Source organism: Passer domesticus, chromosome 20 (assembly GCF_036417665.1).
Source record: "Passer domesticus isolate bPasDom1 chromosome 20, bPasDom1.hap1, whole genome shotgun sequence".
Classification (NCBI taxonomy): Eukaryota; Metazoa; Chordata; class Aves; order Passeriformes; family Passeridae; genus Passer; species Passer domesticus.
Window position 1 is genome coordinate 10880028 of NC_087493.1, and position 24997 is coordinate 10905024.

Consider the following 24997-nt stretch of genomic DNA (forward strand, 5'->3'; position numbering starts at 1 on the left):
ATGGATGTGCTGCTCCTCTGAGCATACATTACAGCTAAGGTGGAAGGAAGGCAGTCCTGCATGTGCTGGGTCACTACTGTTGATTACTCTGTCCTACTCCAACCAAATCAACTTGCTGGGTGGCTGGTGCCCAGACCCTGATAAACTGTGGTATATGTTCCATAAGATACAACCTACACACATCTGTTCATTGTTTATATACACATTTGATGTGTTATCAGCTCTCTTAATGCCACGTCACCCAGGGAACAGACATGGTGACAAGCAGCTGGGTTAGGCATGCTTCTCAAGTTGTGTTCCTCTCAGTGACAGTGGGTGAGACTCAAGAGTGGCACAGCCCAGCTCACAGAGCAGTGGGGAGACAGGTAAAGCAGCAAACGTTCATTTGGGGGTGAGAACTCTCCGTTGAGTATCAGGGCTGTGCTGTTAATCAGACTCCTCATGTTCCCAGCAAACACCGGCGGAAGAGCTGGCCTGGGAGGTGACATTCAGGATGTCCTTTCTGTCACCCACCACAGCAGCTGAGGAGCTCCTGTTACAGAGCAGGGGAGTGGGGTGGGCAGCCCAAGACGCCTCCGGGTAAGACAAAGTCAAAAGAAGGCAAGTGGCAAAAGGGGGAGGGAAGGAGAAATAGGATTAGGTGCATAATATTAGCACAAGCAGCAACTGTAGCCTAAAAAAGACAGCAAGGAGGTGGTGTCTTCCTCAGTTGGCACTCATTTGGGACAGATGCACAAATCCTACTTCTGGGCAGATTTCAGTGCTGTAAATGGAAATAAACTGGTATGGAATTTCTATAAATCTGCTCACTTTAAAAATTAGGCTTTTCAAGACTAAGACAACCCAGTGGATTGCCACAGAATTTTCTGAGTGATCCTCACTGTAGTGACATTGCCAACAGGATACACAGCAGACTTTTCTAGTGACATTTCTGAACCAACTTGTTCTTGCAGAAAAGTTCCTTTTGCATCCTTAGGAAATTTATTAAGGGTTTCATTATTTTACATTGGAAGACAGATTCCCTTGTGGGTCAGGCTAAATATTTCTTTAATTACTTTCTGTGTTCATCTCATGTGCCAAGGTAAGAACACAATTTGCTGCTCCTGAAGCACAAATCAGAACAGCTCCAGGGCTTTTTTTTTTTCCTTGGATGATCCTACATAAAACATATGCCACAGGATGGGCTCAAAAAGAGTGACAAGCCAGGTCCCTGTGGGGTGGGCCACAGCAGCAGCAGCTCAAAACTTGGAGCACTCTGCCAGAGAGAAAAGCAGCTCCTGAGGCTGCTGGACCCCAACCCGAGCTACCTGCCCTGCCTGGAAAGCTGAAGTGAGGTCTGGATATTTGGGGCTTCCAGGCTCCACCTGCGAGTAACCCCTGAATTCTTCAGGCCTCTGGGAAGGTCTAGATTTTCACTCTGCCCTCCCAGTACAGCATCCCCACAAACAGGTTTGGGAAATGGTGCCTGAGGATTTGTTCTTGTCAGTGCAGACAGCTCTGCTCAGCATTTACACCTCCTCAGCAGCAATGAAACAACAGAATAAATACAGAAAATTATTTCTTCAAAACTAAAATCAGGCTTTAAAAATAATTTCAGAGGTGGGGTATGAGTTAGTAGTTTGCAGATTATCATTGTAATGTTTCCCAGCAGTTCCCCTCGGATTTCTCCTGACCTTTCATCCAAAGCCTGTCCTGAGTTGTCATTTCTTCCACGCCCACATCCTCTACTGTATTATTACTTATTTATTTTCCTTGCACACATCCATCTTGATTTTCTCCTCCCAGACCTTTTCTGAACTCCCCAGCACTGTTCCAATCCCACCTGAGTTCTGTGGTTACTCTTCCACACTCACTCTTAGCAACTTTTTCCTTCAACAAGAGTCAGAATATATCAAGTTCAGCTGGTCACATGCCCTGCATTAGGGTCCAGCTCTATTCGATCTGAACACGTTCAACAGGCTGCTCCACTTGGCTACAGGAAGGGACAAGACTTTCTGCAATGCTGCTGTTCCTGGAGCCTCTGCTTTCCTCACCAGGGAAGGGATTCACTAACTGGGGCCTCTTGCTGATCTGCAAAGCAGAAGATGGTCTTCTGGGTCCACAGGGCATTGCATTTTTGTTGGTTCACAGAGAGGGGATGCTCCATCCACCCCAAGGAGCCCTGGCTGACTGCTGGAAGTACCTGGGCAGCTGCTTTTCTGCCCATGGGACAGCACAGCCCAGCAGGGAATGGCCATGGCCACGGTGCTGGGCCCCTTTCTGCTATTTAACCTTTCATCTGGCAATGGAGCTGTGCTGCAGTGAGTCTCTCTGGGGTAAGAATAGCAGCTGCTGCCTTGGCACACAGCACACGTGGCCAGCTCCTCCAGGGCAGCACGTTGCAGTGCCACATAGAAGGCAGCCTACCCGCCCAGGAATGTCTTCAGGCGCTATTAGTGGAAGCAGATCATCCCCACAAACAGGCACGACCCCGAACAGGAGTCTTAGGAGACTGGGGCTATTTTGGGCTTTTGACATTGAGCATGAAAGGAGACACGTGATGGGCTGATCCTCCTGCCATGGGCCTCCTCCAAAGCTCCTTTCAGCCCTGTCCCCTCCTCCAGCAATGACTCTTGTGGAGGCTGAGGGGCAGTTTGGTGTGGCCTTGGAGGGCAGAGGGAGCTGTGAGTTTGCTGGGGGGACAAGGCCAGCCCTCAGTGCCACCAGCAGTGCCCAGCTGTGCTCAGGACAGGTCCTGCCTGAGGGTGTGCACCTGTCCCTGAGCTCACAGTATGGGGCTTCCTGCTTTATTCTCAATCACACCCATGAGAGTGAGAGAGGTACCAGAGAGTATTGCAAGGCTCCAAACAACTTGCTGAAAGCCTGCATTGAAACACTAATCCTTTGCATCCAGAAGGGTATTTGCCTCTTTCCACCTGAAGCTCTCCATTTCTGAGTGGTTCTTCAGCACCAGGAATGTTTGAGTGGTCCGTTTTCCTACTCCCAACCATCACAAATTCCCTCCCCAGCTTATTCCCATCCTTTTAAGATCCTCTTTCTGGTGTGGATTTCTTTCATTCCACATTTTTTTATGTCTCATTTATTTCTGTTTAATTTACCTTGCTTTGTGAAAGTTTCAGTGATTTGCCAGCACTGAACCAACCACACTCATTGGTGCATTGGCCAGAAAATCTCAAATTAGCAAACCAAAACCACTACACTGCGGCAAGAGCAAACAGCAAACTTTGTCCCCAGAGCAGGCAAGAAGGCTGGGAGGATTACATGACAATGCCATGTGATGCCTGGATACTCTGGAATGAATAGTGACAGGCTGGCAAGGGTTACCAGACTTGCCTAGCAGTTAGTAATTTTCTGTTGATTTTGCACAGCTACTCCTGAACAAGTTAACAACTGTTTCTCAGCAGGTTCATGAAGCAGAGTGGTGCACTGAGTGGTGCACAATCATTTGACATGGTGGGCTGGAGTCAGTGACACGGCCCAGGAGCACAGCAGGACGTTGGATTGAAGCACAGCACTGCTGAGAACAAGGTGCAGCTGCTCTCCTGAGAATGTGCTGCTTCCAGGCTACAGGAGCTGGAACAGAATTCCTCCTTTGGAAAAGCAAAAAAGCCTGTCAAACCTCTAGGTTTTAAATTCAGGATAAAACTGGTCAAAGTGAAATAGTAAGACTCAGAACAGAAACAGAAGTAGTAAGACTCAAACTGATGCTTTTGACTATAATTAACTTAGTGACAAAATGAGACTCTCATTTAAACATTACATTTGGAGCATTTGAAGTTGCAGATATCTATTTTATTGACACTGGTACAGCAGCAGCAACAGAAAATGTTTGTGTTCATAAACAAAGGGAAAATTACTTCCACAGCTGGAGAGGTACTTTGTGGAAGTTCCAGTTATCCCAGAGGAAGTTCATTTTTCAGTTCCTAACACCACCTAGGAAGGAGAAGCTTTGTTTAGTCTACACATGCCAAGATGAGTCTTTTAATCCCTCAAACCATCCATCTCAGTTCACCATCCAGCTAGGATGTGCAAGTGAAGCCTGAGCCAATGCAGACATTTGTGGAACCCTTAAAACCACTGTGTGAATTGAATATATGCAGATAACACCAGGATGGCCACCATCCACAGCTGAAGCATGAAGAAAAGATTAATTCCATTGTTTCACTGAAAAAAATGAGGACACATGGACTGCTGAGCTTATTCCATCTTAACAACCCCAACCCACTCAGCTTGTCCTTAAAAGCCCCTTCCTTCCAGAGCTGTCCTTTCCAAATAATGCCTGTACAAGGCACAAATCTGCTGCTAGACTCACTTGAGCAAACAGCACACCTGCAGTAAAGCCTTACCTTTGTAGCAGAGCCTTCTCTGGCCTTAGCTCTGAGTTTATTTACTTGGCTCTCAGCAATATCTGCCCTTTCCAGAGCCTCACCCATCTTATGCAGTGCATTTTTCAGTTTGGAGAGATCAGTATTGGCTTGTTCACCCTGAAATTGCAAAACAAAAATTTAAAACCATCTGGCAACATGCTGGGGCACAGAGCCAACTTTTAAACTGGCAGTCCCATGAACTGGTAAATAACTATTTGCTTCACTTTAGTGACTCACAGCTTCTTCAGCTTGTTTTCTGTAGGATTTGATTTTCATCTGCAGTTGATCTATCAGATCTTGTAACCTAACCATGTTCTTCTTTTGTTCTTCACACTGTGGAAAGAGAATGTGCAATTTCACGTCCTTGGGAGACAAAACATCAGAATTGCTTTCTATTTTTACCCACCTGAAAAGTGAGCTCTTTGAAACGCCGTTCATATTTGCAGATGTTTTTTATAGCCTCTGAGGATTTTTTATGTTCTTCCTGCAGTTCAGCTTCTAATTCTCGGATCTGGTGAATTAATCAACAGTTGGCTTAAGCCCTCACACAGCAATCAAAGAAGAAAGATGTTTCTGACACCCAACTTCAGTGCTGGTACCCACCCTGGCCTCCAGCTTCTGGATCTCTTTCTTCCCTCCCTTCAGTGTCACCTGCTCAGCCTCATCCAGACGGTGCTGCAGGTCCTTCACTGTCTGGTCCAGGTTCTTCTTCATCCTCTCCAGGTGGGCACTGGTGTCCTGCTCCTTCTTCAGCTCCTCTGCCATCCTGGCTGCCTTGGAGGGGAGATGACACAAGAAACTGGAAGAATGTGAAGGAACAGCACATACTGTGCACCAGCACAAGATTACCTCCTGTGTCCTGCTGCCCATTCCTGCCACCCCATTCCCTATTTTGATTTTTTGTCCATCACATGATAATGGCAAAAACATGACAGGAAATACTAGGGAAAAGGATGGGAAAAGTCTGCCTTACTGCACACAGAGCTGGAGTGACAGAAAGGGAAAATGTTCTGTCCCACTGTGACCTCACTAACAGCTGGGTGCCAGGGGAAACCTCCAGAGCAACAGCAGAGTCTGGCAACAGAACATGGCACAGCTGGAAAGCTTCTGTGCTCAACACACCTGGGGTGTCCTGGCTGCTGTGCTTTGTGCTTGCCCTGCTACTGCCCCAAACTCCTGGAGGGTAGTGCCACAAAGGAAAAAAATTGTTTAAAATTAACTATGTTATTTAAGCCAAACTAAGATTTTTTCTTTCTCTCAAACATTGGATTCCTACACAGTATAATTAAACACAATATTGAGCGACATTATAATTAATGTTATAATTTTATAATTATAATTAATGTAGAATTCAACAAATTGCTTTGGCAGCAAAATATCTGAAAAGGTCTTAACTGAAAAAAATTCACCACTAGAAGTTTTATGTAAATATAGATGTGTGTGTAATTCATTGTAATGTTTTCTTTTTCTTTTATTCAAACAGAATAAAAATCATTAAAACACAGGGACACCTCAACATGAGGAAGAGCTTCTTTCCATGGAGGGTGGCAGAGCATGGAGCAGCTGCCCAGGGAGGGCACAGAGTCTCCCTCTCTGGAGACATTCCAAACCCACCTGGACACGTTTCTGTGTCACCTGCAGCAGGCTGGAGTAGATAATTTCCAGAGGTCCCTTCCAATCCTAATGATTCTGAGATCCTATTTTTTTTTTTCCTTTTAATGAGCAAGTTGAATAGTTTTCTAATTCCACATAATGTATCTAAGTGTTAAGATTTTGGTTTAATCCTCTGCATCAAAAATCATCAGCAGATTTAGTCCCCTGACACACCAGTGCTATTGCCTGGCTGAGCTTCACAGGTCTTGCATGGGAGGATTTAGCACCAATTTTGAATGGAAATTTACAATTCTCATTAAAATATTTGATAATAGGATTTTGCAAAGATAACTATTCAGACACCTTAGCCACCTTACTGGTTTCAATACTGCAGGATTTCTTTGTGGATTATGTTTTCAGGCAGCACTGAAGAAAGTTTTTTTGTTTTCCACTCACTAAATGTAGGCTCAGTTCTTTATGATGGCAACAGCCCCATCTGTCAGCAGGACATGTTCCCTGTTGCTCTAATCCTCCTCTGACACAAAGCCTTTTCAACCAGGCCCAGATGGTTTGTTGTCCAACATGTGACAAGAATATTTACATTAACCCCCAGCAGCAATGCCACTGGAAGCCTTGAAAATTCAAAGTGAAAACCATAGTAGCATTCTCACATCTGTCATTGCCTTCTTAGCTCTTTCTTCAGCACTTTTTGCTTCATTAGTAACATCCTCTATCTCTGTTTGGAGTTGTGCTATATCAGTTTCAAGCTTCTTCTTTGTATTAAAAAGGCTGGAGTTCTGTGAAAGAGAAAGAGAGAGGCTTTGAGTGTCTACACATAGAGATCAATTCATCAATTCATTCTTCCTCCATCAATCGCTGGACCCCAAAATACATGAATCTTAGCAAAGCAAACTACCTGGGTGTGGAGGAGCTGTGCACGTTCAGTGGCATCCAGAAGCTCCTGCTCAGCCAATTTCCTCGACCGCTCCGTCTGCTCCAGGGCTGCCCGGAGCTCCTCAACTTCAGCCTGCAGCAGGTTTGCTCTGCGCTCCACCATGGCCACCTGCTCCTTCAGGTCATCCTGTGTCCTCAGAGCATCATCCAGATGGATCTGGGTGTCCTGTATTTAAAGAGCCAGTTTTGTCCTAATCAATTTCTTGAATACTTTGCTTAAAAAATAAATGGACCAGAAGGTAAAGCAAGACCTTGAGAGCTCCCTGGATGCTGTGCAGGTGTTTTTGTGCCTCTGCAGCCTGGCGGTTGGCATGGCTCAGCTGGATCTCCATTTCATTCAGGTCTCCCTCCATCTTCTTCTTCAGCCTCAGGGCTTCATTCCTGCTCCTGATTTCAGAATCCAAAACACCCTGCATTGTCTCCACAATCCTTTCCTGGTTCTTTTTTAGCTGGTTGATCTCCTCATCCTTGTCAGCAATCTTTCTGCTGATTTCTGACTTTATCTGAGTCAGTTCTTGGTTGACGCCAAGGATTTTGACTTCCTCATGCTCAAGAGCTGCCTTTAAAGGAAAAAAGGGAAAAACAAAGATGAAGGTAACATTTCAGAGAACACGATTATTGAGGTGATACTCAGTGATTTCACAGAACTTCCTAAAGTTTGTGGCAATCAAACAGGGTTACCAGAAAAGGGAACAGAAAGCTGCTCAGCATGCTCTTTACTATCTACAGTAATATTTAAACTAACTCACCTCTGCCTCCTCCAGAGCTGTTTGCAGACCATTTTTTTCTACTTCAGCTTGCTTTTTGCCTTTCTCAAGGTCTCTGATCATTTTGCCATTTGCAGTAATTTGCTCTGTGAGATCAGCTGCATCCTCTGTGAGAGAAGAAGGGCATCAACTTTGTTGCTGCAGCCAGCACCCCTTTTGCACACATAAATATGTATACACAAAATGTACATGTGTACACAATGATACATCTGTCTGTAAATATGTACAGATAAAACTAGACACAACCAACTCATGCAGGCCAAGTGGGGCATTGGTGTGGTTTACAGAGAGCCTGGAAGGGCCCTGCACGTGTTACATCTATGGATAGGCCATCAGGGTCTAAAAGTACAGGTCTTGTCATTGTGTTCAGTGCATCTGCAAAACTCACTCTCATGAGCTGCTCAGTCTCCCATGGTCACTACCTTTGCCTGGGAATGGCCCCCAATGTCTGCAGCAGATAAGAGAGCCAGGACATTTGCTCTGTTGGCTTCATTGCTTTACAAACATGCTTGACAGCTTTTGGTAAGACACTGATATTCTGCATTAAGATGGAGAGCACAGGAAGGACAGAGTGCTGTCCCTTGGTGCCCTCCTGCAGGCACGAGCGTGCTGGTGGGGCACACCTTGCTGTGGCTGGTCTGTGAGAGCTGATGGGACACCAGAGCCAAACACGTACGCTGCAGAGCAGAGTTCTCCCGCTTGATTGTTTCGAGCTGGTCTAAGGTTTCCTCATAGGCATTTTTCACTTTGAAAAGCTCTGTGTTCAGTGAGCCCGCTTCTTTATAGAGAGATTCCCGCTCCAGCTGGCTCTCCTCATACTTCCCCTTCCATTCTGCCATGACCTGGAAGACACCATAGAGTCATAGAACGCTTTGGGTTGGAAGGGACATCAAAGATCACCTAGTTCCAAATCCCCTTGCTCATTTATGACCTTATCAAAATTCTGCTGTTTCCTGTCAAGGGCAGCTGCTGATGTGTTTGCTCTCTCTATGTCCAGTCTCAGATCCTCCACTTCCCCCTGCAGCTTGAACTTCATTTTCTCCAAGGAGGCACACTTGGAATTCAGCGTGTCTGCCTGCTGCCCTGCTTCCTGGAGACGCTGAGAGAGCTTTTTCCTTAAGGCACATAAATAAAACAAGCATATGATTAAAAAAATCATTACACCATGAGGACTATATGCAAACCCCCCAAAAATAATTTAGGTCAGGTTACTAAAAGGGGGTCTATGTTCTGCCCCATGTACATCTGGACAGCTCATCCCATCTGTTCTGTACTTGGCCTCCTCGAGCTCCTCCGTGCGCTGAATCGCATCCGTCTCGTATTTGGTTCTCCACTGGGCCACTTCACTGTTGGCCTTGGACAGGGCTCTCTGCAGCTCCCCCTTGGCCTCCTGCTCCTCCTCATATTGTTCCCGGAGCAAGTCACAGTCGTGGCGAGCAGACTGCAGGGCGTGGGCCAGGGCGTTCTTGGCCTAAAAAGGACCCACAATATCAGGTATTTCTGTTAGCTGTGACCAGCAGGACACCTCATGACCTTGCACATCTGGAATATGATCACTGCAGCCCGGACAGAAGACAAAGGGCTGGAGCTTTGTGAGTGTTCAGGAAGCTGCCTTTACCTGTCACCAACTCTACCACTAGAAAAGACCAAAAGTGATGCTTTCACCTTGGCATATGTTGTAACTTGTCTTCACTGTGGCTACAGAAGCTAAAGAATTCTCATAGACCATGGCTTTAAAATTTAGAAGCATCAAAAAATTCACCAAGTTACATCAACTTTCAGCATGCCTGAATCATCCTTTGCAAAGAACCCACTGCACACAGTGCTTACTGTACACATCCTTCCCCGGACTAATTTTACTGCCTGGACTACAGGCAATATTTACAAACTCCCAAAATTTTTTTTCAAATGAAATGAGCCCCTGATACATTTTGAAGCTTTTTCAGGTGCTCAGTAGTTCACAGTACCTTGATCTCTTCCTCCAGCTGCCTCTTGAGTTCTTCTATTTGCTGTGTAAGTGCCTGCTTGCTTCTGGACAGCTGCAACCTCACAGTTTCCTTCTCTTTGAGCTGACGGCTTAGTTCACCTATGACAAGAGTGGTCAAGTTCTCAATACTGTACAGATTAGCATCCTGAAAGCACTCATTAATAATAGTAATAATAAGAAGAAGAATAATAGGAATCACACAGCACTGGTTACATTTTCAGTTGCTCCCATTATACATCTACCATTGCAGATATATTTTAATCCTTAAAAATGCTTTTGTTGTTGTTCTTTCTTTATCAAAACTCACCTGATTCCCTAATTCTAATTGTATCCCTTACTACAGTTCTGATCCACTAGATGCTATTTTTTTCCTGAAGAAAAATGCTTTTGAAAATTTGCTTAATTTTCATTTTGAAGCAGCAGGATTTTATGCTGTCACACTGGCTGAATTGACACAAAATGCTGTAGCAGTTTCCCATAATTGTCCTTGTGATGCAAGAGATAAACCCTGAATTTTCATTTCATAAGATTTATAGTAATTGGAAATAATTTATTCCATATCACCCTCTGTCCTGGGGGCTGAAGTACATCTCTCCCTTTTCTTGGAGAGGTGCCTATAGGTTATGCCATCATCTCTAAAATTCTCAGTACTTCCTGTAGCAGTCCAATATTGTGTTCTTCAGATTTATCCTGAGCCATTTTACATTTTTTTCTCAAATTTTCAGTTTCATTCTAAGATTCCACTTGAGCACTATGCTCAATGACCTTACAACAAAGGTTAACTAGTCAGAGAATGGTACACATGAGAGAATCTGTTTGCTATGAAAGGAAAAAATATCCCCTTAGCACATCTTTGTGCCTTCCTTACCAGACTCTGTCTGGAGCTGGGCTTTTTGCATCACCACCTCATTCACATTCCTCTGTTGCTCCTCAAGTCTGGCTTTCATCTCACTCACCTCATCCTCCAGTGTGCGGTACCTTTTTTCCAGAACAGCCTGAAAGAGAATCAGAAAGTGGAATTTGTGCAGGTGTGTGTGGATGCAGCTCTCTTCACAGACAGCAGCAGGTACAAGTTCTTCAAGGATTTTTCTTGGGAAGGTAGAGAGAACCTCAGAGAAGGAGAGAAAATTATTCTTATATCTATTCATTGCTCTTGTTGCTTTACACATGTGGAATGTGTTATAGAGATGGTTTACTTAAAGTGATTTGTTAATTGGACAAGATTAAGAAAGATTGTTTTGATTCCTTGGCTGATTGGGTTAAAGTTGTGTCCTGGCTGTCTGCAGACAGCCACAGGTTTTTCTTTACTATTTTTCAGTATAGTATCTATTTAGTTTGTAATTTAGTATAGTATTAGTGTAATATAATATAGCTTAATAAAGCAATTGTTCAACGTTCTGAATCATGGAATCAGAGCACATTATTTCTGACGTTGGGGTCACCCTGCATTGATAGGTGTGTTTGTACAGTTCTCATCAGACAGAAATATTGGTAATTCGAGTATTTAAGTCATAAAGAAACACCTTGGACTTGGTAATGGCCTCTGTACGACCGGCCAGGTCACCGATCTCCATCTTCAGCTCACTCTTCTCCTTCTCCAGCTTCTGCTTCACGCGTTGCAGGTTGTCGATCTGCTCGCCCAGCTCAGCTGTGCTGTCCGCGTGCTTCTTGCGCAGGGCGGCAGCCGTGGCTTCGTGCTGCAGCGTGGCCTCTTCCAGGTCACGCCGCATCTTCTGGAACTCTGCCTCGCGCCTCTTGCTGAGCTCTGTTTGAGCAGTGCTGGCTCCTCCAGCCTCTTCAAGGCTCCCACGGGTTTCCTCGAGCTCGCGAGCCAGCTCAGCACAACGCTTCTCTGCTTTTGTCCGAGTTGTTTTCTCACTCGTGGTCTCCTCCTCCAGCTCTGCAGCACGAGCCTGGACAAAGAGCAAATAGCACATCAGGAACTGAAGAGGGAACAAGTCATTCAGGGCTTAGGTTACTGCATATTTGTCACAGTAGAACACCAAGAACCTTGTTTTGGAGACTGTAAGCAAAATAAACTTTCTTCAAATTTCACTGTTTTGGGATTGTAGGTAAAGACTTACTGACAGAAAGAACCTATGGATCAACTCATTCTAGCTTTAAATCACAGCTTTCTGATGTTGTATTGAGTTTGCTTGGGTTTGCATCCCTGTATCCCCCCACTACCAAGTTTTGAGAGTGGAGGCTTACAGGGGTGGCTTCTATGAGAAGCTGCTGGATGCTTCACCTCTGTCTGACAGAGCCAATGCCAAATTCTGGACAAGCATTATTCATTATACTACAGTTTAAAACAAGCAAACAGTAATGATGAATTAAAGTCTCTTACCTGCAATTCTCTGATCTTCTTCTGCAAATGAGTACCTGAATTTCGCTGTTCTGCAATTTTATTTTGCATCTGGTTAAAATCAAAGTCTTTCCTGTGAATGAGATGTTTTATTAAAAGAAAATATGTCCAGTTAAAGCCAAATAATAAATTATCTACTTATTTGTTTCTCATACTTCCTTAATTTTTCATCTAAATGTTGTTTCTCATTCTCCAGATCTACTATGGTTTCCTGTGCAAGTTTCAAGTCTCCCTCAAGTTTTCTCTTTGCCCGTTCAAGGTCCACACACGCTTTTCTTTCGAGTTCCAGAGATCCTTCAACCTGCAACATAAACATACATAATCATGACTGATGGAACAACTAAAGAATCTGCTCCTTCTCCTTGTGCTGAACATGCTCACATGGTTCACTTGCTGCTCCAGCTTGATCCTAGCTTTGGTGAGGGTATTAACTTTCTCCTCCTCTATTTGCAGGTCATCCAGTGCCTGTTGCTGGGCTTCTTGAAGGGCCTTCTTCTCCTTCACTAACTTTGCAACAGTCTCGTCCAAACCTGTCACTACTTCAGCCAGATTTTTGACCTATTGTAAGGTAAAATACTTTAAGGTCACTAATAACATGAACACATACAATGAACTTGCTGTTAAACTCCCAAAGAGGCTTTGACCATTTTATGGTCACACTCTACAATCTCTCTGCTTATATATCAACCCTTCAGAAGTCACAAAGCAATGATGAACTTTAATGCATTTTTGCATGCTTATGGGTTGGTTTTGCTGCACAACAGAGGTGCCCAGGTTCAATATCAGGCCCACAGATCTCCTTACACAGCAGCATGTAAGCATTCAAGTTTACTGAATCTTTACAGCCTATACATCAGCAGAGCAACTGTTATTAAACATTGCAGAAAAAAAAGCACCTTGTTTTCAGTGGCATGCTTTTCCTTTTCAGCCTTGACCAATGTTAACTCAAGGTCATCCATATCTTTCTTCAGCTCAGAGCATTCATCCTCCAGTTTCCTCTTTCTGGCTGCCAGATCAGCATTCATCTCCTCATCATCTTCCAGCTTTTCCATTACCTCCTTTATTCTTGCTTCCAGCTGGAATTTTAGTTTGATCAGCTGGTCACATCTTTCTTCAGCATCAGCCAAATTTTCATTTTCCTTTTCATAGAGAACAGAAATATATTTCATTATATACTGACACTTGCATAAATCACCTGCATATTAAATGGCTGGTACATGAAACAACAGAATTTCCTTTCAGCCCTTTACCGAACACTCAAACAAAACTGATGTAATCTGAAGAGCCAAAAATTATTTCATTTACTTACAGTTAATACTTGCAGCTGTAGGTCCTTTTTCTCTTGTACCAGAGCCACCATTTTTTCTTCCAGTTTGCTCCTGGTGGCTTCTGATTTAGCCAGTTCTTCTTTTGTTCTCTCAAACTCTTCCTTCATCATGGCCAGCTCTTTCTCAGTTCCCACACTTTTTAAGAGGGGTTTAAACTTGAAGTACAGCTTCATCCAGGGCCACTGCTTGACTTTCATGAATGCACGGATGTTGTACTGGATGCAGAGGATGGACTCCCTGAAACCAAAGTGATCCATCAGATCTGGGAATAAAGCCCATCTCTGAGCAACCAGACCTGGCAGAGGACACACACCTGTGGTCAAACATTTTTTTCAGCTCAAGTCTCCGGAGGTATCCCCTGCACAAAGCCTGGGTCCGTGTGATCATCTGTCCTAAACGTTCATCTCTCATCTCTTCCAGGACACCCAGCAAACCTGCCTTGAAGAACACCTGCAGCAAAAGAACAGACACCACTCATTGCTGAGTTTACATTTCCACACAATGAATGTTTTCTTATCGTATGGAAAATTAAACTTTTACCTTAGTGTGTCCGAATTTGTACTGAGTATGATCTATCTCAATGGAAGACAGCAGCTTTTCACACGCCTTCCTGCTATCAATAAACTTTCCTTCTGGGATGGCACTGGCATTCAGAAGGTGGTATCTGATAAAATAAAGGAAAAAGCTTACCCATCAGTACCATTCTAGTGCACAGGATGCCACAAGAACAGCTGTCAGTTTGAAGATACAGAGGAAGGCTGAGTCTGACTCACACCTCCAGCCTCAAATAGCAAAGCAGTAAGAAAAGCAGCAAATAGCAGCAGGTCAGTTCAGTAGGTACCAAGGATGTGTTACAGCCCTCACTGAGACTGAAGGCAGGGACAGTCTGTTCTCTGGACCTGAGAGACTCTGCTCATTTGTGTCACAGTCATTATCACTACTCTATGGGTCCAGCTCATTGGGTTAGCTGTAACTTCAAAAAATTGATGGATTTTAAGAGCAGGGAAACTGCTTTTCTGAACCATATCCGGCTTCTCACATTCCTTCTGTACCATGTAACCCAGAATTAGACTTTGGATCCAGCAATGGACTTCCTAATCCTACACGGAGAGATTATTCAATACCTATTTTCAGCATCGATGCACAAATCTGCCCTCCCACATCAAGGGCTGGCCAATGCCTTCAGGTAGTACCCAAAACACCATTCCAGCCTTTCTCAGTGCCCTGCTCTCCAGCACACCCTGCACAAAGTTGTAAGGGGGGGAGTGATTGCTTTGTTCTTAGAGATCTGGCCCTACATTTGCCTTTGTTCTAACACAACGAGCAGATGACCCCTGTGGTAATCGGCAGAAGACAAAATCCTCCACAGACCCCAGCTGGGTTGCCCTGAATTTATCAACCCTTTATAAAAGTCTTATTTGCAGCAGTTCCCATGATAAGATTTTTTGGTTGTGGGGTTTTATCTCTAAATGAATCTGCTAATGCTGTAGGAACGTTAGCATGTAGAAATATTAACCCACTACAAAATTACAAGGTCATGTGGAACTAACTTAGATTTCCTGCTGGAATCCCTTCTTACTGCAACTCTCTTTGCCAGTCAAGCTTAGCATTTCATCAAGAAGTAGCATTGGATTTAATAAAACTTCCTCTTTATAAAACCACTCAAGTTAGAATTATTTAAACCTCACTCTTCAAGCCTCTACTAGATAGCAGGTGAATACAGGATGTGCATAGACTACCTTCTGTTTTTCTGCTGAAACATGCTTGTGCCCAGTTTGAGAATTAAAGCAAAGAATATCCAAACATTCAAATTAACAGGAATGAATTAAAAATAGTTTTTGGCATACAATATTGAGGAAGGCATCTGGCTGGGCACTGCCCACACAGACTGTGCTATTAGATATGCCTTTTGCTTTCCACGTGTGTTCAATATTAAAATAGTCTTTTCCTAATAACTGTATCATGGACTGCTTTAGCAAGAGTCTTCTTTCAGATGAGTTTGGCTCAATGCAAACAGAAGAATGTTATTGCTGACCTTTGTTTGAAATCCCCATACGGTATCTTGTTAGGAAATCCTTTCCTGCAGATCCGAATGCCCTCCAGAACTCCATTACATCGCAGCTGGTGCAGAACGAGCTTGTGATCCATCAGGCCTGTGACAGAGCAGCACGGGGACACACCAATGGCTCTAACATTGCTCTTTCTGCCTCTTTCTATTCTAGTCTATATTTTATGAATTACCTGGGGTCTTCGTTTCATTGGGAATGATGCAACGCACAAAGTGAGGATGAGTTGTTCGCAAGTTAGACATCAGCTTATTCAGATTTTCCTATAAAGCAGAGATCATTTATAATCTGTATGTTATCTCAGTTCTCAAAGTGATTTGACTCCTCTGAAAAGCAAAAACTCAGAACTTTCTCCTTACTCTACTAGTGAATATTCTACAATTCTGTGTAGGCATCAGGAAAGTAAATGACTACTACTGAAGAACATCCCTTAAAATGAAAATATGGCTGTGGAGCCAGGTGTGAGAGTCTCTGCCAGAGAACTTACCCGAAAGACTACAGAGACGGTTTGGAAGGAAGAGCCCTTCTTCTTGGCTCCTTTCTTCTTCCCACCACCTTCAGCTGGAAAATGAGATGACAGTCCAGCTGAGGAACTGCTGCACATCCCTGTGACAGTGTTATAATTGTGCATCTAACACACAGCACACAAGCACTGACTCAACGCTGATCCACGTCAGGTGAGAGGTACAGTAGGAAACCCCAAACTGGAAACATAATCCTCCAAGCTTACCTTCATCTATGGAAGCAAAACTGGCATAAAGATGGCATAAAATTTTCACAGATGACTTCTGGTACAGCCCAATGACAGTTTCATTCAGAGGGTCCTTGTTCTTCTCCAGCCACCCAGTGATGTTGTAGTCCACTGTGCCAGCATAGTGCACCAGGGAGAAGTGGGCCTCAGCCTTGCCTTTGGCAGGCTTGGGCTTCTGGAAGCTGCTGCACTTGCCTAGGTGCTGGTCATAGAGCTTGTTCTTGAAAGAGGTGTCAGTTGCCTTGGGGAACATGCACTCCTCTTCCAGGATGGAGAAGATGCCCATGGGCTGAGTAGAAAAATGGTGTTTTCAAATAAGATCAATTCAAGGTATAATAATACAGAGTGAAAGACATGCAAAAATTGAAGTACTGGAGGTATTTTATAGAGAATTAGCCTGGAGGAGCAGGTAAGCAAGATTTTTTGTGAACAGATAGCAAGATACTTTAAAGAACTCGTAAGATTTTTATATACAGTTTTGAATTACCCAGACAGTGTGTGGAAAACAAGAGAAGTCAAGCAAAAACTGTACAGTAACTTCTCAGAATACAGTAGTGACTTCTAACTCAGAAGGAACAAAAAGCAAGCAGACATGAGGCTTTCTGGGATGGATGGATGGATGGATGGATGGATGGATGGATGGATGGATGGAATCAGAAGACAGGCTACATTCCCAGCCAGTGGATAATTAATTACTCACATGGGTAATATTTAAAGAAACAGAGGAGGTGAAGAGACCTGACAGCTTCCCAGAGAGATTGTATTGAAGCACTCAGAGCAAACACTCTCAAGAACCCTTTAAGATTCAATTTGTGTGATTGCACAAGACGCTTAAGAAATTCACCTTCTCAATGAGCTCAATGCAGGCAGCCAGGTCCATGCCAAAGTCAATGAACTCCCATTCAATCCCCTCCTTCTTGTACTCCTCCTGCTCCAGCACGAACATGTGGTGGTTGAAGAACTGCTGCAGTTTCTCATTGGTGAAGTTGATGCACAGCTGCTCAAAGCTGTTGAACTAATATTTGAGTAAGTGTGTTAATAGTGTTAAACTGCCTCTGATCAATTGTTTTTCACAGGGATGTCACAGCAAGGTCAGCCAGACTGACCCAAGAGGGTTTTGATAACAGTGTAAAGAATGTACCATGGGTGTCCAGGCTTACAGAAAAGTAGTGCAGTGCAGCACATGGTTACTGCAGCCTGCATTGGCCATGTTTGGGTGGCCCTAATGTCCATAAACACTGACTCTGTGGGGAGAGAGAGAGCAGCTCCATGGCCATGCTTCTGCCCTGTCTCTTCTCTTACAAAGAGGGTGATGGATCTACAAAGGCAGAAGCAGCTTCAGACAGATTTGCCCTGTTCTTGAGGGCTTGCACTGGGGTGAGGAGGAGGAAATGTCAGAGAAGACAAACAAACTGAAAAAAGCATTTAGAGACAGGCACAAGTCTGAGAGTACTGCAAACCTCAAAGATCTCAAAGCCAGCAATGTCCAAGACCCCAATGAAATGCTGTCTTGGCAGCTTGGTGTCCAGCTGCTGGTTGATGCGCATCACCATCCACAGGAAGAGTTTCTCATAGACAGACTTGGCAATGGCATTCACTGCCTGTTGCACCTGCAGGAAGATGTCCCACACCTGTGTCAGGGCAGCCCCAGAGCAAAACACCCCTCACCATGCCCACACACACTGCACTAACAGGCCTTAATGGCCCCGACCATTCTCGGCTGTGACCTGCACCCATTCCTTTTCCTTAGGGAGAGGATGGTCCCTGCTGCTCCTTGATGCCCACCTGATCCACTGTTTGGCCCTTCAGGACATACTCATTGCCCACTTTCACCCGGGGATAGCACAGAGCTTTCAGCAAGTCTGCTGAGTTCAGGCCCATCAGATATGCTGCTTTGTCAGCCTCTGGAAAACAAAATAATAACTTGAAATACTTTCTTCTTAGCTCAGACACGCACAGGGCATTGGGACCAGCCAGAGCTCACTCTGAAACTTGTAACTCAATTGGCTTTACCCCATCCACAAATCTTGACTAACATTCTCCTTTACTTTTCTGAACAGCCTTGTAGGACTGGTCCTCATGGGAGAGTGGCTAGAGCAGCCCCAACAGACATGGTGAAACCCAGGAGGGCACTGTTGATGGGACAACACAGAGTTTTCCCCATCAAGCCACTTCTCCACAATGTCACCCAGGCAGAACAAATGTGTGTGTGTAACCAGAAACTGGAGAACCCTACAGTGATGTGCCCCAGGCACAGGGTCCTACAGCAGAGTCATCAGGAATAAACTGGATGCAGAAAGTGCCTCTATTTGATGCAGTAAGATGTGGCATTCACATTCTCTGAAAAAATCACTTTGCCCAGGATTTTTCTCATGGGAAGCTGAGAAGCCTCAGAAAAAAAGAAAACAATTATTATCTCATTTGCTTCTCCTGTGTTTTGCTGCTTTGGAATGTGTTTGGAGATTGTTTACCCACAGTGATTGTTTCATTGGATTGTGGTGTGAGTTGTTTTGGCTCTTTGGCCAACCAGGGCCAAGCTGTGTCGAGACTCTGGAAAGAGTCACAAGTTTCATTATTATCTTTTTAACATTCTAGAAGTATCTTTTCTGTATTCTTTAGTATAGTATAGTATTCTTTTATATAATATGGTATAATAAAATAATTAATTAGTCTTCTGAGAACATGGAATCTGGTTCATCATTCCTTCCTGCCACAAGGATCCCTGCAAATACAATGGTAAGTTGAAAATCAAGCCTCCTTTCTATGTTTATCAAGGAAAAATGACATCTCTCCTGGAAGACTCCCTCCATTTCTAGTGAAAAATGGCATGGAAACAGTTGGAAATACTTCTCTCCCAGCTAGGGAGGTATTACCTTCTGTGCCATCAGGCTCTGCCTGCTCCTCACGTGGTTTCTGCTTGAATTTCATGTTCCCGTAGTGCAGGATTGCCCCCGTCAGCTTGTAAATCCCCACTCTCTCCTCGGGGCTGAAGCCCAAAGTGTCAATGGCTGCCTGCGCACCAAGACAGATCAGCTGGTTTTAACAGTGGTGAGAGTAAAAGTGAGACTGTAAAAGTCTCTCCTTGCCCACTGCACTCACATCTGTGGCAACCAGCTCCTCCTGGTCATCGATGCTGGCCACAGAGATCTGCCCTTGGCTGATGAAGGGGTAGTCATAGGGGTTGGCTGTGACAAGGAGCATCTCTGAAAGGCAAACACGGGAGTGAGAGCCAGAGCCTGGCAGGGAAGATGGAACAATGGCTCAGCAAGGTTTCACAAGCTCTCTTGCATCCAAAACTCCTGTTTTTTTATTAAGAGACCAGAAAGAGTAAAGCCTTTCATCTGCCTTCCCCTGGCTGAGCAGTCTTTCCAGTTTAATATGTTGTCAACTGAGAGCTGAGCACTCAGCAAGGTGTGAGGCAGAGTACATTGGCCACCCCTGTGCCTCACCTGCACACAGTTTGTGTTAGAACTCACCCAGGGAGGATAAATGGAGGTGGGGTAAAGCCCTAGTGTTATGCAGAGACACAGCTTGGGGAACCTGGGCAGGGCAGAGGCTGCAAAGCTGAGGACATAAATCAGCACATGACCCCTGCTCTGCATGTGACACAGGGCACTGTGCCACTGAACCCTCTGCCACTGAGCTGGCACATGGAGGGAAATGCCTCCCACGCTGACTTTACTCAATGTCACCAGGTGGTGGCTGTCCTTACCAAGCAGTTCAGGCTTCTTATTGGAGAGGATCTGGTAGAAGATATGGTAGCTTCTCTCAGCTTTCAGCTGGAAAGTGACTCTTGACTTTTCCAGCAAGTCTGTAACATGCATGCACATTTTAGACATTTTTCAGGTTCTTTATGTTTTAGCAAGGCTGTCTGCCCCCCTCAGTTACTCACAGGTCTCAATGTCACCAGAGGCCAGCTTTCCAGAGGTTCCAAAATGGATACGAATGAATTTACCCTGGCAAGCAGACAAAAGTGGGGGTCAGTGCAGCAATCTCAGAGTGTTTTTATCTCTTCAGTCTTTATGACAGCATCACCAAATTAGTCTGATTAGCTTTGATATATAAAGATAGATAAAGGGGAACATGTTGCTGCAGCAATGTGAGCATGAAACAGATGCTAACATATCAGCATTTCATAAAAACAAAGAAATGGGTCAGCAAGAATATTTTTCCCAGCCAAGAGGCACACAGTCACAGCTAACAAGCAGGCAAAGGGCATTAGGAACACAGGAGGGCAGAGGGACAGACACAGGCTGACTCACAAAGCGTGAGGAGTTGTCATTTCTCACGGTCTTGGCATTCCCAAAGGCCTCCAGCAGTGGGTTGGCGCTGAGGATTTGATCCTTGAGCGTACCCTGCAGGAATAATTGAATAATTACTGAAAAACACCGTGAGCCACGTGGTAGGAAGAGGTGGCTCTATGGAATGATTACATGTGCAGCCACCTGCACTTCATTTCAGCCCTGCAGTGCTACTGCTGCACCTTCTCAACTCCAGCACCAAGAACCAGCACTGGGGGTGAACAACAAACAACTCATCATCCTCTTATTCAGAATTTCTCCCACAGTCGGAGCTGTCAGGTGTCAGCCACAGGGACAGATGGATCCATGCTAAGGAACTGGAGGCTCTCATTCTTCCTGGGCACCAGTCCTGTTTCAGTCTAGGTAAAGCTACACCTTAGTGGCAGTGGCAGCTCTGGTGGCTTGTATTTGTTGTGATCCTAATGCGCATCAGCCCCTGGTCCTACTGCCTTTCAAAGAGTGGCTGAAGCTAATAAAAGATATTTTGAGGTAAGTGTGTGTCACCAGTGCTGTCCTCAAGGGGATAACATCCTGAGCTGCCCTGCACCAAGCCTCTCCTCCTCACACCTTCAGCTGGGGCTCCTTCTTGGTGGCCGTGTCCCCGCTGGCGGCGATTGTCGCGTAGTACTGGATGACGCGCTTGGTGTTCACCGTCTTCCCAGCACCCGATTCTCCACTGGAGAGAGAAGGCTCAGCGTGAAGAATAAACTGCCCACCTCTGGCTGGAGACAAAGCTCGAAGTGGCAGATGCACTTACGTGATCAGGATAGATTGGTTTTCACGATCTGTCGGAGGGAAAAATACCTGCAGTCAGAGAAGCTGTAGGGCAAGAGCTGGCTCTCAGTTAGCTGGGACCTGGTGTCCATGGGGGAATGAAACAAAATCTCTGCAGGCAAAACTGAAAAGATGCATGGTCTACTCTCCACCTCTCTTTCCCTCCCTATACTCCACTCTTTGACTTCTCTCCTCCTCCTTTGTTCATCCTGTGCTTGTTTCTGCTTCTGTCTTTTCCATTCTTTACCTTTAATACTATTAAATATGGGACATGACTTTATTCAAAGAAAACCATGTGTTTTGATGGTAATATTTCTATCAGCTCTGTTCTGGATCTACCTGCTGTTCCTTGAAGCCACATGCAGGTGTGCTTTCCAGATAGTGTGTCCTGTCCTAGTGCAACTGCCCTTTGCAGAGGTCTCTGTTAGGCTGTTTAGCTTAGTACTTAGACCAGAAATACAGATAATGTGCAGCACAACAGCACAGCACTTCAAGAATAAAGAAAATATTTCAGGAGATGGGGAAAACTGTCTGGAGCTGGCTTTGCATCAGTTAGGGTTTATAATAAAAACCAAGCAGATAATCTGCAATATTACCAGATAAAGCACTCTGCAAGAGCTGGCAAAGATGACTGAGCCATGGCAGTACAGAACGGTGCTTGGCAGAGGCAACACACTTCTGACACACTTTTTTATTCCAAGTCTGGTCAAAACAGAAAAGCTCACCAGTCAGCATGAACTGATAGGCATTGTCAGAGATGGAGAAGATGTGTGGAGGGGCCTCCTGGCGCTTCTTGCCTCGGTAGGCCAACACCACCTCGGGGTTGTACACCGGCAGCCACTTGTAGGGGTTGACAGTGACGCAGAAGAGACCCGAGTAGGTCTGCAGGAATAAAACAGGGGTGTCACTGAAGTCCAGCTCCTGCAGCTGTGTTTTCTCCTTTGCCAGAAGAAGGAACTTACATAGATCATCCAGGAGCTGTAGCGGTCCTTGAGGTTGTAGAGGACGGCAGGTTCGTGCAGGTGGGTCAGCATGGCCACATCCTCAACTCTGTCAAACTTAGGGGGGTTCATGGCATAGACATCATCAGGTTTGACAGCAACTGTCTATAATCCAGAGAGAAAGAGCAAACCTTGGTTCAGCAGCTCCTGACAGTCCTTCCACAACCACAGAGAAGTAATAACATCTCTAAAGCTTCTCTAATTCATATTTTTCTTTCTGTTTAACTGTGTTAAGAAAAATATGGCTATTTCAGCGCAAAAACTGCAGCCAGCCAGGAAGTCTACAACACAGGTACATTGACAGGATGTCATTTTCCTGGAATACATGATTTGTGCTAGAATAGATCTTTAAACACATTATCACTGCTTTAGGTCTCTGCTGCTCATGGCTGTAAGAGCCTGGGGCACATCTGCTGGCCAGCCAGCCTCCCAGGCTCCAGGGTTCCCATGACAGTGCCAGAGAGCTGGGACACAAACAGCACAAGACTCATCAACAGCAAATCCATCCTTGGGACAGACTTGTTCCACTCCTGTCTGTGGCCATTCCCAATTAAAGAACAGCTTTGTCTCTACCAGACAGCACTGTCTGCTGGGCTCACACGGTGAGGGACCATCCTGTCCCACTGCCAGAGCCCGTGGGTTTGTTGTGGAGGTGGCAGATGTTCACAGCTGGCAGCAGCTTAACTCAGCCACTGCTTTCTAAAAGCCTTGTAGCACCTACTGCCAAGATGTTGGTCGTGGTTGTTCTTTGAGCTGCTGCAGTTATTCTTACAAAAGGTGTCAGGACACAAGCTGCTAAGACACTTCAGCGTTTTGGAAGATTAACACCTTGGATGCTCCTCTGGGAAACTGCAGCCAGTGACACTGACAATTTCACTTGCAAAGTTATCTGTCTGCTCAGCACCCAGTAAAGGAAGGAATTTATGAGTGGATATAACAGCGTTAGCTGAGAAAGTGTTAAAAACTAAGCTAAGACTGGCAAGGCTATGATCCAACCTGGCTTAGAGCATTGCCTGATTTTTAGAGCCCAAACCAAGAATAATTATCCAATGAATACTTTTATCCCACCATCCAGAGCTATGCTTTCCTGTGGAGGCTGTGCTGGTCCCAGTCAGAGGACAGGGCAGGGCAGATTTCTTGCCTCAGCTAGCCTGGTGCTCTCTCAGTTTGTCCCCAGCAGATGCCCTGGGTCCCTAAGCAGGGCTGGGAGAAGGGCCAGAAGGAATGCACTTACTCTGCCATCCTCTGTCTCAACAGTTATCTTCCCATCCTGTGCAGCCTTAATCCTTCCCCTGGTGTACTCCACCTCGGGGTCAGCCACAAAGCAGTAGGTTTTGGCATCAAAAGGCTGGTTCTGGGCTTCTATTCTCTCCTTCTCGGATTTGCGCAGGTACGGCGCGGCCTCACCAAAAATCTCCATGGCAGTCTCTGCTCGTGGCTCTGAAAGACAGACCCTGCTGGGCTGCTCCCCTGTGTGCAGCTGAACACTCACCCCCAGCTGGCTGCTCCAAGCTCACCCTCCCAGCTCTCAGATGTGTGCAGTGAGACCTTGAGGGAGTTGTTTGCCTTTCCAAGCTGGAAGGTACAAAGGCAGTGAAGAGCTACCACCCTCCATGGCCCCAAGGAAAGGAGATCCATGTCCAAAGGAGGAGGGGGGCTCCCCAGGAAAGTGGTCAGATCTGAAGGATTCATGTAGTCATTAGAAAAAGTGAGGCCCCGAAGATTATTTTTCTTCTGGTTTTTAATTTATGACTACCCCCACTCTTATTAACATGGAAGCTGTCCTAATCCTCTGGTGAGCAGCCACAGTGGGCAGGAATGGACACGTGCTTGAAGGAGCTCATGGAGGGGGAAAAACAGGGACCTGCCCACGGTGGGCACAGGAGAAAAGCCAGCTCATGCCAGCCTGGGCAAGCTGTTAGTTTTCATGCCTCAAATCCTCACCTTAACAATCAGCCAACAGAAAGCAGGAAGGAACCAGCTGACATCTTGTGTCTCTGAAAGAGAAAGAGTCAAAGGTCAAACTTCAACTGAGCTGCAGCCTCTCCAAAGGCCCAAAACCTCTCATGCAATTAACTGTGCCTTTTGAAGGCACAGTTAATTCACCACAGAGCACTCCTTCCCTGCCCAAGGAATGGCCCACCAGGGAATCTACAGTAGAATTCCCACCACAGTGCCACAGCCCTGTGAGGCTCCAAGCATGGGGAACAGGACCTGTGGTAGGAGCCTTCTGTCCCTCTGCAGGTCAGTCACAGCATGGCCTTGAGCTTGGCCAGGACATCAGGAGCCACCAACAAGGGTTTCTCCCTGACAGCTTTTATAGGCTCAGCTTAGTCCCCCTGGTTCAGCCCTGTCCCTATATTTGGAAGGAGGGGATCGACACTCCCGCCTGCTCACCAATTCGTGTTCATTTTTTGCCATATACAGCATGTAAAGGAAGGACCTGCTCTTCTCTCCCAATTTTAGTAACTCTGGGATTTTGTAGACTTTTCTTTGGTGGAAATTTCCTTTACTGGGAATGTGCTCTCCTGCCAGCTACAACCACAGCCAGCACTTCACTCTCACCAGCACATCAAACAAATGACAGCACAGAAGGGACCTGCCTCACTGCTCCTGCTCACAGACTGCCTGGGCAGAGCTGCACAGTGGTGAAGGAACCCAAACCAGCTCTGTGTGGGGTGGAGAGCAAAGCCATGCGTAGGAAAAAGAGGATTCATGCAGGATCAGTTATGGCAATTCTTGT

At 45.4% G+C, this 24997-nt stretch overlaps 1 protein-coding gene and 1 long non-coding RNA gene across 2 annotated transcripts; one reads left to right on the forward strand and one right to left on the reverse strand.

The window, feature by feature from the left end:
• Positions 1–3770: 3770 nt before the first annotated feature.
• LOC135284216 (myosin-3-like) lies at positions 3771–23689 on the reverse strand. The gene is made up of 39 exons (XM_064395617.1): positions 23489–23689; positions 22216–22359; positions 21979–22135; positions 21237–21264; positions 21047–21155; positions 20441–20533; positions 20071–20134; positions 19891–19989; positions 19278–19381; positions 19052–19190; positions 17964–18082; positions 17639–17788; positions 17023–17193; positions 16158–16467; positions 15915–15988; positions 15603–15690; positions 15397–15514; positions 13902–14025; positions 13675–13811; positions 13343–13598; positions 12930–13172; positions 12415–12591; positions 12189–12334; positions 12016–12106; positions 11192–11581; positions 10537–10663; positions 9649–9767; positions 8956–9152; positions 8613–8796; positions 8358–8523; positions 7664–7788; positions 7166–7474; positions 6877–7080; positions 6632–6757; positions 4971–5141; positions 4774–4878; positions 4605–4700; positions 4347–4484; positions 3771–3933 (listed from the first exon to the last, which is right to left on the reverse strand). The coding sequence occupies exons 1-39, from the start codon at positions 23672–23674 to the stop codon at positions 3910–3912; spliced, it is 5808 nt and encodes a 1935-aa protein (XP_064251687.1). The 5' UTR covers positions 23675–23689; the 3' UTR covers positions 3771–3909.
• LOC135284218 (uncharacterized) lies at positions 5396–13916 on the forward strand. The gene is made up of 3 exons (XR_010349657.1): positions 5396–5550; positions 5851–6011; positions 13782–13916. It is a non-coding gene; the product is annotated as an uncharacterized LOC135284218 (long non-coding RNA).
• Positions 23690–24997: the final 1308 nt, after the last annotated feature.

Coding starts and splice junctions, on each gene's coding strand:
- LOC135284216 (XM_064395617.1), bottom strand. CDS start 23,674: ATGGAGATTTTTGGTGAGGCCGCGCCGTACCTGCGCAAATCCGAGAAG. Junction 13,173..13,342: donor TACAGCTGCAAGTATTAACT/GTAAGTAAATGA, acceptor CTCTATGAAAAG/GAAAATGAAAATTTGGCTGA. Junction 9,768..10,536: donor CCAGCTCCAGACAGAGTCTG/GTAAGGAAGGCA, acceptor CTCTTGTCATAG/GTGAACTAAGCCGTCAGCTC.